Consider the following 17,432-nt stretch of genomic DNA (forward strand, 5'->3'; position numbering starts at 1 on the left):
TGCCCCCACCCCCCCCCCCCCCCCGGGTCACGCACTTCACTCTTGCAAATGAGACTCCTCTATCCTATCCTGGCCTCTTTACTTCTTACCCGGTTGCACAAAATCAACTTGAAACTGGAAGCGTGCACGTAATTGGTACACGCACATACATGTGTAACGTACATCATCCACGCTTGGCTAAGTATGTGTACGTGTGTACGTTCAAACCCAGCCTTCTCTCTGGCTTTTGGGGGAAAGTTTCGAGTATTTTTACTGCTTTTAATTTCCACGTGATAGGCCACTTAAATCAGCTATCATTTGTGACCAGGTCGCTTCTGAAAAAGAGCTATATAACTCAGTGGGCCATCCCTGGTAAAATAAAAATTGTTTAGTTTAAAATAAAAATGGGTTTTAGTTTTAAGTGTGTTTGTTAAACTTCTTTTGCACCGTATGTATCCAACCTTGCTAATCGGAGGTGCAGGGGAAGGACAACAAACTAAACACAAAGTAGTTCTAACGAAATTAGTTTTCACTTGAAAAGGCAGTGTGCACGATGGTCGGGAGAGTTTTTCACTCCACGCCTGTGCAATTGCCAATGCAGTCCACTACTTTGCAAAAGCTTGTTGTAAGCAAACACCTAATTAAGGCCGGACAAGCGCACGATCAGGTGGTGTGGGCAGCACCACGTCCGGCTTTAATCTCGAGTTTATCTTGTATAACGAGGAAAGATCTTGAGCCTCGCGCACGAGAGTAACCTCGAAATGCGGGGTGGCGGGTCACCAAAACCCGGCACTCGTGGGGTGCCCATTGGAGTCCCACCGCCATCTAGATCCACCCTCACCCCTAACCTCTCACCCCTAACCTCTCACCCCTAACCTGTCGCTCCCGCCAGGTTGCGCTGTGCCGCCCAGGAGATTACGGCTCGGACGTGTCTCACCTGAACCTGCACAAGACGTTCTGCATCCCCCACGGAGGTGGCGGGCCTGGCATGGGGCCCATCGGAGTGTGAGTCCAACAGGCCTCGAGAGTGGATGCACTGAAAAGGGGGGGTACATGCGAGAGAATACGGGGGGGGGGGGGCTAGGATCAAGATTGAAGGTCGAGCGGTATGAGCAGGGTTTGGGGTTAGGGCCATGGTCAGAGTTGGTCAGGATTAGGGTCATGGTTGAGGTCAAGTTGGGGATATAATCTGAGTTGGGGATGGCGTCCAGCTCACAACACTCCTGCAGGGTTGGGGTCTGGGTTAATCCTCGAGTCGGGGTTATGGTCAGGGCAAGCACTAAGAGTCATGGATGTTTGTAAAGTCATAGCTAAAGTCAGGACAACAATATTTTAGTTCTTGGTCTGTTCTAGATTTGGGTTAGAGTTTTGGTTCGTGCCAGGACTGATGCCTCCCCCGTGTGTGTGCGTGGCTGCAGGAAGCAGCACCTGGTGCCCTTCCTACCGTCACACCCCGTGGTGCCACTGCACGGGCCCGGGGACTCCCCCCTGGGCACCATCAGCGCCGCCCCCTGGGGGTCCAGCTCCATCCTCCCCATCTCCTGGGTCTACATCAAGGTGAGGCCCCGGAGCCTGGGTACAGAAACGGCTTGCGCAATTCTGGACACGGCGCCACGTTAAGACTCGTCGCAACTCAAAATTCTACACAGGATTTCAGAGCGTGAAGCGTCATGAAGTTAAGATGGACCTTTTAAACGCACTTTGATGACGTCACGCCGGCCATGTTGCATGGGGGCTGTCTTCCTGGCAGCTGATTGGTGCAGTAGGGGTGATGATGTGATCCCTAGCAACCGATGGCATGCCCGCAGTCTTGCGATCTCACCTTCAAATTTTTTTTGTTTTCTCTTGCGGCATATCACAGCCTGTCGGATTCATCAAGCATTTACCATACTCGGGGCCCTTGGAGTCTCAATGTGTGCATTGTCTTGTGAAACTGCACCGAGAGCGCTCCGTTACATCTGGATCTACGACCTTGAACATTTTTCTGCATGCAGCACACCACACCCACCATAGCTCCTGCTATGGGCCATGGCTCTTAGTCATGTTCCACTTGCTCCAGTCTGCTACGAGTGACTCGACCAAAACATCGAGTGAAAAACTAATTTCCCGCTTACTCGTACTCCCGTGCACACAAAAGTCTGTTACAATCGGAGTTTCATGAATACGTGGATAGGTGGAGGGTGGGGGGGGGGGAGAAGTCTGACCCAGAGGTCGTGACCCCTGTGTGCCGCAGATGATGGGGGCGCGGGGGTTGCGCCACGCCACCGAGGTTGCCATCGTCAACGCCAACTACATGGCCAAGCGCCTGGAGCAGCACTACCGCATCCTCTTCCGGGGATCGAAGGGTAACCGCACAAACGCGCCGCTCTTAAGCGGCACGCACCAGGCTGGCCACATCGCCCCCTAACGAAACGGGACCACCGTCGCCCACCAACCGCACGCCACGTCGCTACCTGCCGCACCACACGTCCCACGTGACACCGCGTCCACAACTCCTGTGCACATCACCCTGCACCACAACGCTTTTTTGTCCTTACCCCCCCCCCCCCGCACCTCCGATTAGCATGGTTGGCGACGTACGGTGCGAAAGAAGTTCCAACATCCAGCACATGCAACCCTGCTCAACGCATTACACCCGGGACTGCTCCACGGACGCCACACCCCCTCCCGCACACTACAACCATGCGTACCAAACCACCTTCACAACACAGCCTGCACTGCTCCCCCTCTGCACCACCCCTCGCCTCACAACGCCACATCCTCTCCATCACTCCCCGGTGCTTACGGACGCGTACCCTCGCCCCTCTCCCCCAGGCTTCGTCGCTCACGAGTTCATCGTGGACGTGAGGCCTTTCAAGAAGTCTGCCAACGTGGAGGCCGTGGACATCGCCAAGCGCCTGCAGGACTACGGTAGGGACGCACCGCGATCGCACCGCGAACCCTGACCCCTCAACCCCTCTCTAATCAGCTTTTCTGATTGGTCAAGTAATCGATTTGCTGTCGGTTCGGGTACTTGTGCATCATCTTCTCACCCCCCCCCCCCCTCCCCACCACCTTCTCTGTCCTGCCCCCCCACACCTCCCCAGGGTTTCACGCCCCGACGATGTCGTGGCCCGTGGCGGGGACGCTGATGATCGAACCGACAGAGTCGGAGGACCGGGCAGAACTGGACAGATTTTGCGATGCCCTCATCGCGATTCGCAACGAGGTGGCTCTCATCGAGGCCGGGCGCTTGGACCCCGAGATCAACCCCCTCAAGGCAAGGGGGTCGCTGGGTGGGGGGCATTCCCCTCCGTATGGGCTGAGAGGCACTAACACGGGGGACATGGGCGGGGGAGGGGGGGGGGTACAGACGTGATGATTATATTGCAGGAGTGCGTGTGATGTCGTGACGATGTTGTGACCATTCGCTCGCTTTCGTAGAGAGCGAATGACTCTGAGGCACGAGGAACCGCAGGCAAGCAGGGAAGGCAGCCGATGCTACCAGCAACTGCCCAAGCTCTGCGGTCCTCTGTAAATTCAGGTGTTATCGGCCATTTGTGGAGTGTCTACATGTGGGAGGTGTTGTATATGCCGGGTATTGAAAATTTGATGAAAATAATAAAATTGAATGAAATTTGAAAAAATGCGTAATTATCCGAAATTATGTTAATTTCTGTAATTATTAATTATGCTAATCAGAGATATAATCGTATTAATTTATGCGACTGTATGCCAATGAGGGCAGTTATGATAATTAGGCGTAGCTTCGTTGTCCAGGGTCGTATCATCAATCGGGATAAGACAATTAATTGTATGAAGTTTTGCAGGTGTGATGTAAGTATGCCAGATTAACTCGGCTTCGTTGTCTAGGTTCGTATTATCGATCGGTATAATACAATTATTATCGCTTGAACATTTACTGATTATGTATTAGTGTATTATGTCAGGTCTCCAAATTCAAATCTCACCGAAGGATACAGTTCTTATAATTCAGATTATTACGCATGAACTCAGGAAAAAAACACTCAAACACTTCTGTGTTAAGCAATGTTTTATTTCCAAACAAAACCTTAACACTCTAACATGCGAATTCTTATGCTTGAAATTGTCAACACAGTACTGCAGGAGATGTTCCCCTCATTGAGCCATACATTTAACCCTCAATGATCACGTTTGTTAACTGGTTAACAGAGCAATTGATTACTTCCTCTGAGTAACGCGCGCATATACGGCGATAGGAACCAAAAGTCCTAAAAAAATTCATGCAACGATTTTCATACGAAGGCTATAAAGAAACATGTCCTGAAGGCAAAGTATACAGTAATTAATTCATGAGCAAGATTACGTAATTGCGAAATGTCTTGGAACAAGGGTGTGTGGCAGTTTGCCTGCTTCAGCAAATACTCATCAATTGGCTAAGGCTTCATGGATTCATACATTTAACCCTCAATGATCACGTTTGTTAATTGGGTAACAGAACAAACGATTACTTCAGAGTAACACGAGCATATACGGCAAATAGGAATAAAAGTCCTTAAAGTCATGCAACGATATTCATACGAAAGGCAATAAAAGCAGATTATTATACCTCAAAGACAAAAGTATACGGCAAGATTATATAATTAACGAAATGTCTTGGAATAAGGGTGTGCGACGGGGTGCGTGCCCTCCTACGGGAGATTCTGATCTTTGGATAAGTTTTAATTAATTCGTGGACAAGAATATATGATAAAGAAACAGGTTTAACACGATATTCTCTCTGTGAGCGTGTAGATTCGTGACGAAGGTTTCAAAAGTTTAGTTTGTATCGATGAATCTATTGGTAATTTATGCGATTGGAAGTAAAATCACGTAAAACAAAATAAGAATAAAAATATATTAATGTACTTATAAACGACGTATTCTTATCACTCTGAGACGCGATGCCTTCACGGCCAGCTGATGGTTCATGCACTTTATAATTAGTCTTCTTATTAATGATTCGGGTATGTGTTGAGTGGGGATGGTATGGGTTGAGTGGGAATGTGTTCTTGATCAATTCTTTGCGTCAAGCAGACGCCAGGTGATGCGTTGTAATGTGTGGCAGTGTGCGTATCGTACGGATAGCTGGGTTCTCCTTCTTTCACACGGGCGGCCGGAGTTCGGTCCACAGCTGGTTGGAAGCTTTGGCACGATGCTCGCTGTCGGTGCGCGATGATCTCGTCGGCAGGTAGCACCCACAGCTCGTCCGCTGGCAGCTGACACCGTTGCTTGGTGGCGCTGGTGGCTCTGCACCACGCTCTCTCCTGCTCCGGCTCTCTGGCGATGAACGATGCTTTCGCTCGTTGATGGCAGGCTTGGTCGACGTTTGGCGCTTTCCGCCCTCTCCGACGGATGATGCTGGAATTCTCGTCAGCTTAGCTCGAACCGCAGTGGCTCTTGTGAGTCGATGCCCAGAGCGGAATTATTTTCGAGCGATACTTCTTCACCCTCGCCTCCACAGGATTACAGGCGCGATGCCACGACAATGGGGTGTGATGTCTGAACGCAGGTGTGACGTCACGATGGTAAAAGTGGCATCATGGTGACAGGCGAGAGATGACGTAATCCATAATGGAGGTTTTTGTGGGTTAGATCGCGTAAATGATAAATGTGTCGTTAGACCCGACACAGCCAAATGCGCAAGGTTTGTCACGAAAACAAAACATGACAATTATTTACTAGTTAAGCACACTGGTGTTTTGGAGAGTAAACCCACTATTTAAAACCCACAACATTGTAACATTGTAAATGTTGTGGTTTTCTCTCCAACGCGCACCGGTGTGCTGAACAAGTAACTAATTGGCGCGTTTTGTTTACGTGACAAACCTTACTCGTTTTCTGCGTCGGGTGGTGGCAGGTTTAACCACACACAATTTACGCCATCTGGCCCAAGAAACCTCTTGTGGATAATGGTCACGAAAGCCTTACTACTACTACTACCACTCTGTGCTTAAACAGATGATGTCATCGTGCTGGTCTCGCCGCTTTGTCGTTGCCGTGCGGTGCAGATGGCGCCGCACACCCTGGCGTGCGTCTCGGCAAGCCACTGGGACCGGCCGTACAGCCGCGAGCAAGCCGCCTTCCCCCTGGTGAGGCCCACGGGTGGCCTGGCCGCTGTGTGCCTCCTCCTGTGGGGCAGCAGTGCTTGTGGCCAACTTTCTCCCCCCCCCCCCACCACACGATCAGACACCACTACCGGATGAAGGCATTCCCCCCCTCCCCCCCCCGAGCCGTCGCCATCTCCCGCGATTCTATGAGGTCCCCTCTGACACGTTCCTTGCCATGGAACATGCAACATGCCCGGTTTTGATGTAACACTAAATATGGCCCTGAGACTGTGGTGGAAGTTCCATGTTGCTGTGGCAGGGGGGGGGAGAGCAGTCTATCCACAACACCTGTTGACTAGTGGGGTAATGATGCAGCAATTCCTTGCTTTAATATAAATTATTATACTCATGATACGTGTAGGAATGTGTTTTGAATGTACGTAATGGGTTCACGTTAACCCATGCCACCACCACTAGAGTTCACTACATTAGACTCAATGAAAAAAAGGGATATTTTGCTTTTGGATCAAGATACAACATCGTGAGATTTCGTCAATTTGCAATGGAATGCATTGTTTAATGCGTGTGGTGGGATACAAGTGTGGGCACTCCTAACATGTGGAAGAGTAGGCCAAACACACTCCAGAGCAGTGTTCATTGCAAGGACCGCGGGCTACGGGCGGCCCCTGGTGACTTTTACAGCGGCCCCTGACAATACACAAATGTAAAAACACTCCCTGCAGGCACTGTGGCGGCCCTCGCACCGATGATGTCTTATCGGCGAAAGTGCCCCCCCCCCCCCACCACCTCTGAATAATCTGTGAAGAACACTCCTCTAGAGCTCACCCTGGTGGGAGTCCCCCATTGCCAGAAGTGGCCTGAGCAAGCAAACTGCAGGCCTGCGACCTTCACCTCGGCATTGACGCGGGCGCACGTGTTGTTGTCGCGTGCGAGCAGCCGTTCGTGAGGCCCGACACCAAGCTGTGGCCCGCTGTGGCGAGGATCGACGACCTGTACGGAGACCAGCACCTGGTGTGCACCTGTCCGCCCATGGACGCCTACGAGTCACCCTCCCCGCAGAGAGCCTCCTCGTGAGGCCCACCCCAACGCACGAGGCCTTTACTCCCGAGGCCGGTGATGCCTTGTCACGGGATCTCGGCACATTGTGGCTGTGTTCGAGAGGCCTTTTTGACGTGTTCGTTGCGAGGCCTTGTCACGTGATGGACAGGAGGCCTAAGTACGCGTGGCTTCTGTGTTGAGGGCCCAGTCCTCTTGAGATGCTGCCCGCGCGAGGCTTTTGACGTGGCGTATCTTCTTACACGACACACATCACGCCGCAACGTGTCAACGCAAAGTCTACGCGCCAGGCTCGCCGCACCGATACCGAAACATCAAGGGGGGGGGATAGACACGGGAAAACGAAACAAAGACGCGACACAAGTGAGACGGGGTACTGCAAGACACAGGGACAGGAGACACTAGACACAAAACACATGGGATGAGACGCGGGGAGCCTGGAGCTGGTGTCTCCGACTTGAGACAGTGCGGCAATGTGGGAATATCTTACCTTTCTGTTTAACTAGTTTTTACTGAAATAACCGTAGTGATTTCCTCGTAGGGATACAGTCGCTCGACGGCAGTGGAGCAAGAGCGCGTGGCGGGCGCTCCGTGCTGTGACGTGTGGTGGTGACGAACAGAGTGCTGTGGTGACGTAATGATGATGGCGTGCGATTGTTAACGCCACCGCGTGGGTCCTCGCAGCTGTGCTGCACAGCGACGCCATTGTGCGGCTGTGGTTGTTTTACCGCGCGTTGTTTTTAGACCTCGTATCTGGCAACGTGGAGCGAAATTCTGGATACCGTGCCCGAAAACGGCACGTGGTAGAACCCAAAAAGACATTGAATGAAGATGTGCGGTGGACTGGTGACGCTTTCCATCTGATGGACACGATGATGTTAATGACGATGTTGTGATTGCGATGTGACGAAAATTCGATGTCTAAACGTGCGGGTGATGTGTGATGGACCAACCATCGCGACATTTGCCTGACAAGCCCGACTGGTGGTGGTGGAGTTGCTTGTGGCGAGGTGGTTGGTTGCTGCGTGCACGTGTGCCTGAGGGGCCGTCTATAAATGACGTCACGCACCTGGGGGGGGGGGTCAGACATTTGTGACGATGTGTGACGGGGGGGGGGGGTTTGAGAAATGTGACGTGACATTAAAATGCACAACTTTAAATATAGAATTGTTATAACAACACTAATTGTTATAACAACACTCCTACAACATCAGAGTGCAGCGCCACATTAAACACGCACTACTATGACAATAGTTTAAAGCGATTTGGAGTGTTTTATTTTCAAAATGGAAATATGGTTTGGGGGGGGGGGCAGAGCTTTGACGTCATATTTGGGGGGGGGGGGTCAAAAATCGCGTGACGTCATTTATGGACGGCCCCTGACTCGCTTTTATCAAGTGCCTGGCGCTGTTTGCCATTGACGAGCGATGCCTTTCCGTGTGAGACCTGGCCACCACCACGTGCCCGTGGGTTTTAGTGCGTTAACGGGAGAGAACATTTAGCACAAGTATATGTTTGACGACGACGACGATGATGCACTTTGTGGTAATACGTTTTTATCAGCATTCCGAGTGAGCAATAAACGAGAGGTTGAGGTGGACCCCGGTGGCTTCTGCGTCCGTCTTGTGTTTGAAATCGGAAGATGCTGCAAATCGAGCCGAATGGGTTCGGTAGTCTCGGCCCAGTCACCGGTGAATCGGTTCGGTTCTGTTAAATCACGATGAAAAATCCCCATCGTTGCACGTTCGGAATGAAGAGATCATGAGCTCCAAATCGATGATAGCAACACATTATTTTTTTGCGTTAGAACGCGTAAATGTAAATGTTGTTCGACCTGCCATCACCACCACCCTACACGGCCAATTAGGAAGGTTTTTCACGTTAACAACGCCTGCCAATTCGTTACGAGTGCACAGCACACCGGTGTGTTGCAGAGTAAACCCACAACATTTTATAATTAATGAAATTTGTATGACTGTAACCTGTAAAAGGTACGTGTATCATCACGATGAGCAGGGCTGAGTGAGGCCTCCATTAACCACGTGGCTGGTGTACACACACGAGTCTAACTGATGCTATGGGGGTGGGTGCTGGATCGTCTGCTAAATCCTCATGTAATATCTCTTTATAAAGCCACAGTTATGCGTCGAGTTTTTTTGTTTACCCCACAGCCAACGCAACTCGCAGCATCGCCACCAGGTAGTTTCCACGTGGAGAAGTCCGCTGATCCACGTTGATCCGTGTCATAATGGTGAGGGCGACCCCTAGCGGACGGTGAGAGCGGCGTTCACAGGGGGACTTACAGGCGTTGGGGCTAGACTCCTGTGGAGGGGACGGGAAAATGGTTCACGCGAAAAGCAGAGATGATGTGATGATGAGTGTTCCGCACTTTGCCATTTATGAATCGTGAGATTTTGAGTGGACACTACCCACATTACAAACTAGGGTTTTAACGATTCTTTGATTGAAGAGGTGGGGGGAGGGGGGTCAACATCGGTGCTTTATTGAAACCCAGAGGAACATCCATGCCACCCATCGATGTGTTTTGTCCATCCCTACACCACCACACACACGGCCGCTCTTGGGCAGCAGTTCTCAGTGTGGTCCCCCGGTACCACCAGGTAGTCAGTGCCGGATCTCCAGATGGTCTAAGGGGCTTTGATACAAACGCAGGTCGACCCGGACAATAATCACAACCTTTTGGTTCGGACATTAATTAGTATTTTACTTTTGATATAACAAAAAAAATACGAAGGTAACCTACCCTGATTAAACTACCCTAAGAACTAAATGCAACAACCGGCAAACAATATTATCGCTGCGTAAAAAAAAGAGTAAGTTCTGATATGGAAAAAATAAGAATGGGTTTTATCCTTTCTAGCAATAAATACAGGTGTTAAGATGTTCAAACACCAAACAAACATGCTCTGGTAATATATGACATTGTCTTTGAAACTGATTGGTCTACACGAGAGATGGCCTTCTTTAGGGGCTAGTCTCACAACCAGTGTCAGTCCAGAGAACGCCAAAAGATGTATGGCACAAAGACAATGCCATCATCAAGGCATATATTGCTCTGGGTGAGCAGCAACAACATGTGACCTTTTTTTGGCAGGATCAAAGTATGAAAATATGAGAATAGGTGTTACCCTACGATACCGACGGCCCGAGTCCGATTCCCGCTCACGGCCAACACCAGTGACGATTATCTAAACCGGTCCTGGGCCTCCCCTAGGTCGACTCTGCTTCAAATAAGTGTCGGGATACGGTGCGTAAACATCGCCCCTGGGGGAGACAAAGACGGCCGAGCGTGGTGCTGGCTGCCCCCCCTCCTCCCCCGTGTACCGTCCCGACACTTGCCCAACAGTCTGTTAAGGCTATATATGGGGGGGGGGGGGTCTTTACCTTTACTGAGGTTTGGATCCTCATGTGGTTTGAGCAGTGCCGATGTCCCAGGGTCTTTAACGTCTCCGTTAGAGTCGACACACGCGTGACATCTGTGCAGCAGTGAACAATATCGGGCGACTCGACGGGACCCGGTGGTTTATTTCCACAGCCAGCCGAGCCGTTCGAGCGGCCTTTGCTCAAGGCAGTCCGACACGACTTGGGAGTGTTGCACAGCGTACGGGGTTGATTGCGGTGGCGAAATGTTATCTCACATCGCATGGTATACAGGAGGTCGTGGGTTCGATCCCGACCATGACGCCTGCATTTTTTGGTGTTTGCGTGTCTCTCTCTCTCTCCCCTCTTAGTCGCGTGGATTTTGTCCCATGGTCATTTGGTGTTTCCCCTCCACGTTTAGAATCAACGTGCGTTTGGATTGTTTGGCTGCTAAAATTTTCCACGCGTAAAGCCACTTTGTCAAGTTTTCATTTGTCACCAGGTCCCTTCCGAAAAAGAGCTGCAAGTGGGCCTTACCTGGTACGTACAATACAAACACATTCCTGGGGAGAGAGCTGGTAGGAACGTTGGGTTGCTCGGTCAATGGCCAGGGTCAACGGCGGCACCACGTGGTGTATTCCGCAAATATGCCCGACTGTTAGGGCGGGCACAAGCCGGCGTGAGTAGGTTAAACGTTGAGTTTTATAAGGGCACCACAGGGTGACCAGCCCCTCCCCACCCAGCCCCACCCCTCCCATTTTTGGATGCACGACGGACGGACGGACACAATAATCCCCTGTGGGCTGGTGTAACCAGGAGGTTCCTACCAGTAATAGTTTCGTATTAACTCTCGCGTGTGAACTGTGAGTCTCGCGTCTCGTGCGCTACGAGAGGGTGATGCAGTGTGGCCTTCACGAAATGTGGCTGCACATCAAGACGCTGCTCGTACACGCGCAGGAGCACACGTGCGTCTTGGGACGAAATGGAGACAGATAGGAGGGTGGTGGGGGGGGGTCGTGTTTTGATATCTGCGCCTATACACTACAGATTCACATTACAGAGCCATACACTCGCAGATCTATGGATTCATAATACCGAGCCTTACACACACAGAGATCTACACACTCAGATACCCAGACGTTCCCAGGACAGCCGAGCGACCTCGTCTCGCCAGCAGCGTGTCCTGGGCCGGCCCCGGGGGTCTTCGCCCAGTGGGACGTGCTGCCCGGTAGAGTTCCACAGGGGAAGTCTATCGGGGGGCATCCTTACCAGGTGCTCGAACCACCTCAACCTGACTCAGACGGACCTGGACCTTGGCAATGGACGTAAGTTTTAGAATATATAAAAAGTATAAAAGTGGGTCTTGAACCCAGGTCACCGGAGTTAAGAGGTTACGGGGGGGGGGGTCAACACTGCCAAGCAAGCTTGTTGCATTCTGATCTTCCGATTAAGTAATTGTAAGTTTGAACGAGTATTTTTTTAAATGCTTCAGATAGTTTTTTGACGTTAAACAAAATATCGAGCAAAAAACTGCAATGAAACGCAAGGTTTAGGCGACTGATTTAAATAGATATCGCTGGATTTGAGACCGTGTCCCTGTATCCCTAGCCCTGCACAACCCACTGGGCTACCCTGTCATTGACATCTAACACATTCATTAAGAACACTCTCGTGGCCTTGACAGGAAAAAAAGTATAACCAGGCAACGCTTTGGGGCACTGGCCCTGGTTCTTGGCAGGTGTCTGTGCATCACTGCCAATACAGCATCACCAAATTAGGTCTTTAACGTGGCAAAGGAGAGCAGGGTTCGAACATTGAAGAATAAAAAACTCACCAATACATCGAACACTTTGATACTTTGAATGATATCGATGTGCCCCAAAACGTCGGAATGAAAACATTGACGTTTTCTGCCACGGTTTGATATTTTTCAACGTGTTTTTTTTAAGTCACAATTTATCTTCTCGGATCGCGTTGCTGCAGCCAGCATCTTAGAACCTCAACCCAGACCTGGCAGAACGCTGCTGTGAGAAGTCAAATACGGACGTGCAGTATATAGACACCTCTCATTCGAGACCCAAACATCACGCCTCCTGAGGGCTGACATTCCACCAAAACACTGGTGGTACCATCAACCGCATTGGCAAATCAACAGGCCGATGTACATCTCCATAACTGTCAACCCCTTATCAGTGCCCTACCTTATGAGACCAATTCAGACCTTATCAGTCACCCCGTGTCCTGATAAATCTCAAAGTTCACCTTACAAACTCCCATCGCAAGAAACAAAAAATACTCAATTTCCCTGAATTGTGGGTAACCCGTATGGGTTAACTGGTATGCATCTCACTCATATATGGACAGGCCACAGATGTGCAAATGTGGCCATACAACATAAACTACGCGCCGTATAGTAAAGCACTGCCATCTGCACTCCCATCGACGGGGGCACAGCAAAACTACACAAACTCACTCTTCCAAATGCCTGTGTGGTTAGCAGACTTGAAAAGTATTGAAATACTCGATATCATCATAGGGCTACACATCAATATGGCTTATGTATCAGTTAACCCGTGCACGAACACAACACATCGCATGCAATGTTCCACGAGCCGGATCATGTCGCCTTCAAGCAGCTCGTCTGGATAGGGTGGCGAAATGGGCACAGCATGGGGTGGGATCACCATTACAGGATGTGGGGCTGACTTGACTTGCTGGAAATTACCAGCAGATTAGCCGGTGTGGAAACAGTTAATGCAGGATGCTAATGCAAATTCAAAGCTAATAATGCAGATTTAAAACGGCCAGATGTGGGTCCACCTGCAATCCCATAACACGTGGGATTGTCTCATGACCTGCCAGCGAACCTTCAACCCTTCAGAAGCCTAAAGCGTTACCTGAACCAGCAGAAAAAAACATCACTTACATTTGATGGCAAATTTTGTACATTTCAGTACGTGGTTTCGGTCACTTTATGGCGAGTGCCAATGTTTTAAGCAGGTGTGGGTGTATGTAGAACCATGCCAATTCCGACGAAGCAGGGTCGTTGTGACACGAAGATTAAGTTGGACAGGGCGGAGGAAGCTGCGCAATAACTATGGGGCTCGTGATCCCTGCAGCCAAGACGCTGCTACATTCACAATTTTCAAAGCCTTACTCGGGATCATGACACTTAATAAAAATATGCAATTCGCCTGCCAATGTATAATTCAGTTGTCAATTTCTCCCCCCACCAAATCACACTATCTACATGCCGCAAGATGACAAATCCATTCATAAATATCTTAGCACGACCCAGGTTATGGAAGTCATTTTAATCTGTTGATACACACCCAACACAAGACTGAGGACTAATTAGAACCCAAAGCAAAATACAGTTTGGGCACATTCTCCAAGGTGAAAGCTTGAGAAAGTTCTGCAATGTTGGGAAAGGGGTTGTGACAAAGACGTCACTTGAGAATTTGGTGGTCCATGGCAGTCACGAACTCGAGCACAAAGAAGAGTCGTCGTATTGAGCCACAGACCTGCCGTTTGGCAGCCAATTAAAGAGCGGACGTCACACACCGCCGGCTTCAAATCAACACGCGCCATCCCTTGGGTGGCAAACACCACGCATGCTAACGTCACCAACGTCATCAACAAACATCACATTTTATTAATGAAATGACAACGCGGGGTCACTCCCACATGGAAGGGGACCTCTTTATTGTACAACACGAGTCATGGCACACAGGGGCAGGGCCTGCTTATTAGGGCAACATAGGAGGCGCTCAGCTGATGCTTCTGCCGATGGCTTTGGCTCCTCCATGTCACCTCCTACAGCAGAAGAGAGTGAGGGACCGGCATTAGCATTGGGCGAAGGCACAATAACATCACAACTTGGGGTGTAAGAATTCTGCAATGGATTTTGCTGCACTGCCCTGCCCTCTGCAAAAGTCCATAAACCTGGACATACAAATCGACATGGACATAATTTGCACCTATCATATGGACCCCACACACACACACACACGCAGAGTACATATGGACGTGCACTTTAGTGTTCATAACTGCACCTACCCCCCCCCTTCCCATGTGTCGGTATACTCGCACAAAACCAAACATACATACCCACACGTAGAGAGGTGCATGGCTCAATAAAGCACACCCACACTGCCAAATAACTCCCCAGTTTTCAGGACAGGCCACACACAGATTACACCACTCTTCACCACATGGAATGCTCACCAAAAATCCACCCCCCACAAACCACGACAATGCTCACCACACCCAGACACACTTAAACTCTTAACACTCCAAACCCTAATTGCATTCACACAATGCTCAACAGCCCACCACATTCCCAATACTATACTTCACCAGATACACCTTATGGCGCAGAAATGTCTAAGGCTCGCCAACAGGTCACAGGGCAGACCCAGGTGCCATGGGTTGGCTGACCGAGATGACAGCTGTACCCCCGACTGTGCCAACTTGCTTACAAAGACAAAGATCCCCCATATAGCCTTAACATATTGTTGAGACAAGGGCTGTTGGCGAGCACCAATAATGGCCAGAACAGCGCCCGAGGCGGCGGGTGGCCACCACCACGCCCGGCCGCCTTTGTCTCCCCAGTGGCAATGTTTATACACACCGCACCAGGTACTCGTGCGAGGCTGAGTCGAACTAGAGGAGGCCCAAGACCGGTTGAGATTAATCATCACTAATGTTGGCCGTGAGCAGGAATCAAACTCGGGTCGTCAGGTTCATAGCGCAGCGCGCTAACCGGTACACCACAAACACACATGCACAATTCCCACGGCACGTACACGCAGTGGCCCCGGCGCTGCTCCTAGCGCAGGCGGCGTGCCTCGCGCTCCGACTCGAGCAGGGTGAGCACATCTCCCTCGCGCACCGGCCCCTTCACGTTCCGGATGATCGAGCGGTTGCTGTCGTCCATGAACTCCACGCGCACCTGCAGGAAGGGGGACATCGTCACGATCACGCGCGTCAGTCGTTTTCCTAACCCAGGTTAATAAAATACACGCTTGCCATTTGGCCTAGGTCACGGGGGTCGCCAACCTGAAATAACCAGAGCCATTTTTGTCGAATTCGGTCAAAAAAAACTCGATATTTCAAGAGCCACAATGTATGTGAACAGGAGACGGTGGTCCTTAAATGACGCCACAAAGCATTTCTAAAAGAGCCGCATGCGGCTCCGAAGCCCGAGGTTGCCCACCCCCCTGAACTAGGTAAATCCGAAATTTTCCCAGGTTCTTATAACCATGCTCAATTTAACAAACGTGTTAAACGCGAATCGAATACGATTTTAAATGACGCCGTTTGTTATGACGCTGTTTTTGTTGCTTGCCGTTCGGGTGGTTGAGCTTGTGCCGATCAGCTGTGTAAAAAAACTAAATATTATACGTATTGAAAAGTACTTGTAACCCAGGTCGCCCTTGCAAAAGAGACAAGGGGCCAACAGGACAGAAGAAAACAACTAAATCTGCATTTGCGTCCTTGTGGAGAACAGTGAAGCAATGGCTCTATGCATCTATCCACAAACAGAAGTCTTCTCGACACAACACATCGGCCCAACGCATGTCAGTCATTCTTCTAAGGTATCTCCGTTGCAATGGACCCATTGTTGTATCCCCTTCACCAGATGCCCCCCTCCCACCCCTTTACCTGTGTGCACTGGCCTTGGGAGCCGGTCCTGCCGAGCACCTTGGTCACCTGAAACGAGACGCAGAGAGATTCGTGAACGCGGCCCCCATCACGACTCCCCGACATCAAACCGTGAACCTAATCACGGGATTAAAGCGGGGCCCAACACCCCCCAGAAGTCAACCAAAAGGCTAAACTCGCAGCTAAACCCAAAGATTAACGACCCAACTAGGGCCTAAGAAAAACTAAAACCTGCGACCAAACCGCGGACAAAACCAAGGACCAGACCTGGAGTCGCAATTATAATACACAAAAATTACAGCATTACAATTACACTACGTTTGTGACTGTTTAGGGTGAACACCGTGACAATTTTAATTGAGCCACGGCCTCCAATGGACTTTAAAAAACTCATGCGATTTCCATCGGGACCAACAAATGAAATCGTGACAGTAGGAAGCGCTCCCACTGCCGAGGCTAGAGTGGGGGGGAGGGCGATATAAGAGTTGCATAGATATGATAGTGATGTGAGCGAGAAGGGGAACGGCAATAGGATCAAAAAAACATTTGTATTAGAAGATGGGTGTTGATTGAAGGGTGGGCGGAGAAACCATAAAAGTAAACGAGATTTTTAAAAATGAATTTAAATATGAAATAAGGGAAACGTTAAATTAATCTAGAGGAGAAACCTAAGACCTGAGCGACAAACGATAAAACTTTTATTTATAACCACGTGCAATGCTTGGAGGGCAACGCGAGACGGGAGCGACACAATGATGGTACGTTCGGTAGAGCCGCGCGATTCCGACGAGCCGCGCGTTGACTCTCGAGTGAACTGTGAAACGAGGGAGCGCGTAAGAAGAGCAGCGAGCGATAGTCCCTAGAGGTGAGCGCGTGTAGACGACGCGGGAGTCCACGGGTTGAGAGCTGCGAGAGAGATTGCGGACGGCCTCTTAACGACGCCCCGCCTGAAGCCTGCACCAGGCCCGCACGCACATGGCCCCCGCCACGCCACGCCTCAACAGCCGCCCGTGTTCTAACAGCGAGAACCCCATCGCGCTCGGGGTGACTCCTGCACACAAGGGAGTAACTCTCCTTCCGCGCAACAGGAAGGGGGTCCCCGCACGGAACCCGCGAGAGGGGATTCGGGAGACTTACCCTGGCGAGCTTAATGGGAGCTGCGCGACTCGCTTCCATGGCGGCTGAGAGAAGAAGGACGGGACCACGTGACCGCACTCCTTAACCCCTCCCACCAGGAGGGCGGGGGCTCCGTGGGGCTCCTCCCCTTGTAGGCGTGGC

The 17,432-nt window shown here is 50.6% G+C and overlaps 2 protein-coding genes across 2 annotated transcripts in view; one reads left to right on the forward strand and one right to left on the reverse strand.

The window, feature by feature from the left end:
* Window positions 1-8,706, forward strand: part of GLDC (glycine decarboxylase) — a 45,398-nt gene extending 36,692 nt beyond the window's left edge. Inside the window, exons 19-25 of the mRNA XM_076073943.1 lie at window positions 872-984; window positions 1,398-1,536; window positions 2,213-2,324; window positions 2,794-2,889; window positions 3,066-3,238; window positions 5,991-6,071; window positions 6,987-8,706. Coding sequence (XP_075930058.1) covers window positions 872-984; window positions 1,398-1,536; window positions 2,213-2,324; window positions 2,794-2,889; window positions 3,066-3,238; window positions 5,991-6,071; window positions 6,987-7,124 — 852 coding nt within the window. The 3' untranslated portion in view covers window positions 7,125-8,706. The remainder of the gene's footprint in view (window positions 1-871; window positions 985-1,397; window positions 1,537-2,212; window positions 2,325-2,793; window positions 2,890-3,065; window positions 3,239-5,990; window positions 6,072-6,986) is intronic.
* A 5,469-nt stretch (window positions 8,707-14,175) lies between these two features.
* On the reverse strand, window positions 14,176-17,432 carry RPS28 (ribosomal protein S28). Its single transcript, XM_032970745.2, has 4 exons — window positions 17,292-17,432; window positions 16,155-16,202; window positions 15,296-15,441; window positions 14,176-14,303 (listed from the first exon to the last, which is right to left on the reverse strand). The coding sequence occupies exons 1-3, from the start codon at window positions 17,328-17,330 to the stop codon at window positions 15,319-15,321; spliced, it is 210 nt and encodes a 69-aa protein (XP_032826636.1). The 5' UTR covers window positions 17,331-17,432; the 3' UTR covers window positions 14,176-14,303; window positions 15,296-15,318.

This window comes from Petromyzon marinus, chromosome 44 (genome assembly GCF_048934315.1).
Source record: "Petromyzon marinus isolate PM22_M1 ecotype Great Lakes invasive population chromosome 44, UKy_Petmar_22M1.pri1.0, whole genome shotgun sequence".
In the NCBI taxonomy this organism is placed as follows: domain Eukaryota; kingdom Metazoa; phylum Chordata; class Hyperoartia; order Petromyzontiformes; family Petromyzontidae; genus Petromyzon; species Petromyzon marinus.

What these genes read in the sequence shown, in the direction of transcription:
- RPS28 (XM_032970745.2), bottom strand. Translation starts at nt 17,330, where the DNA reads ATGGAAGCGAGTCGCGCAGCTCCCATTAAGCTCGCCAGG. An exon ending in CTCCCATTAAGCTCGCCAGG is followed by an intron (nt 16,203 to 17,291) that starts GTAAGTCTCCCG and finishes GTCTCGTTTCAG; the next exon opens with GTGACCAAGGTGCTCGGCAG. An exon ending in CCCAAGGCCAGTGCACACAG is followed by an intron (nt 15,442 to 16,154) that starts GTAAAGGGGTGG and finishes CCCTTCCTGCAG; the next exon opens with GTGCGCGTGGAGTTCATGGA.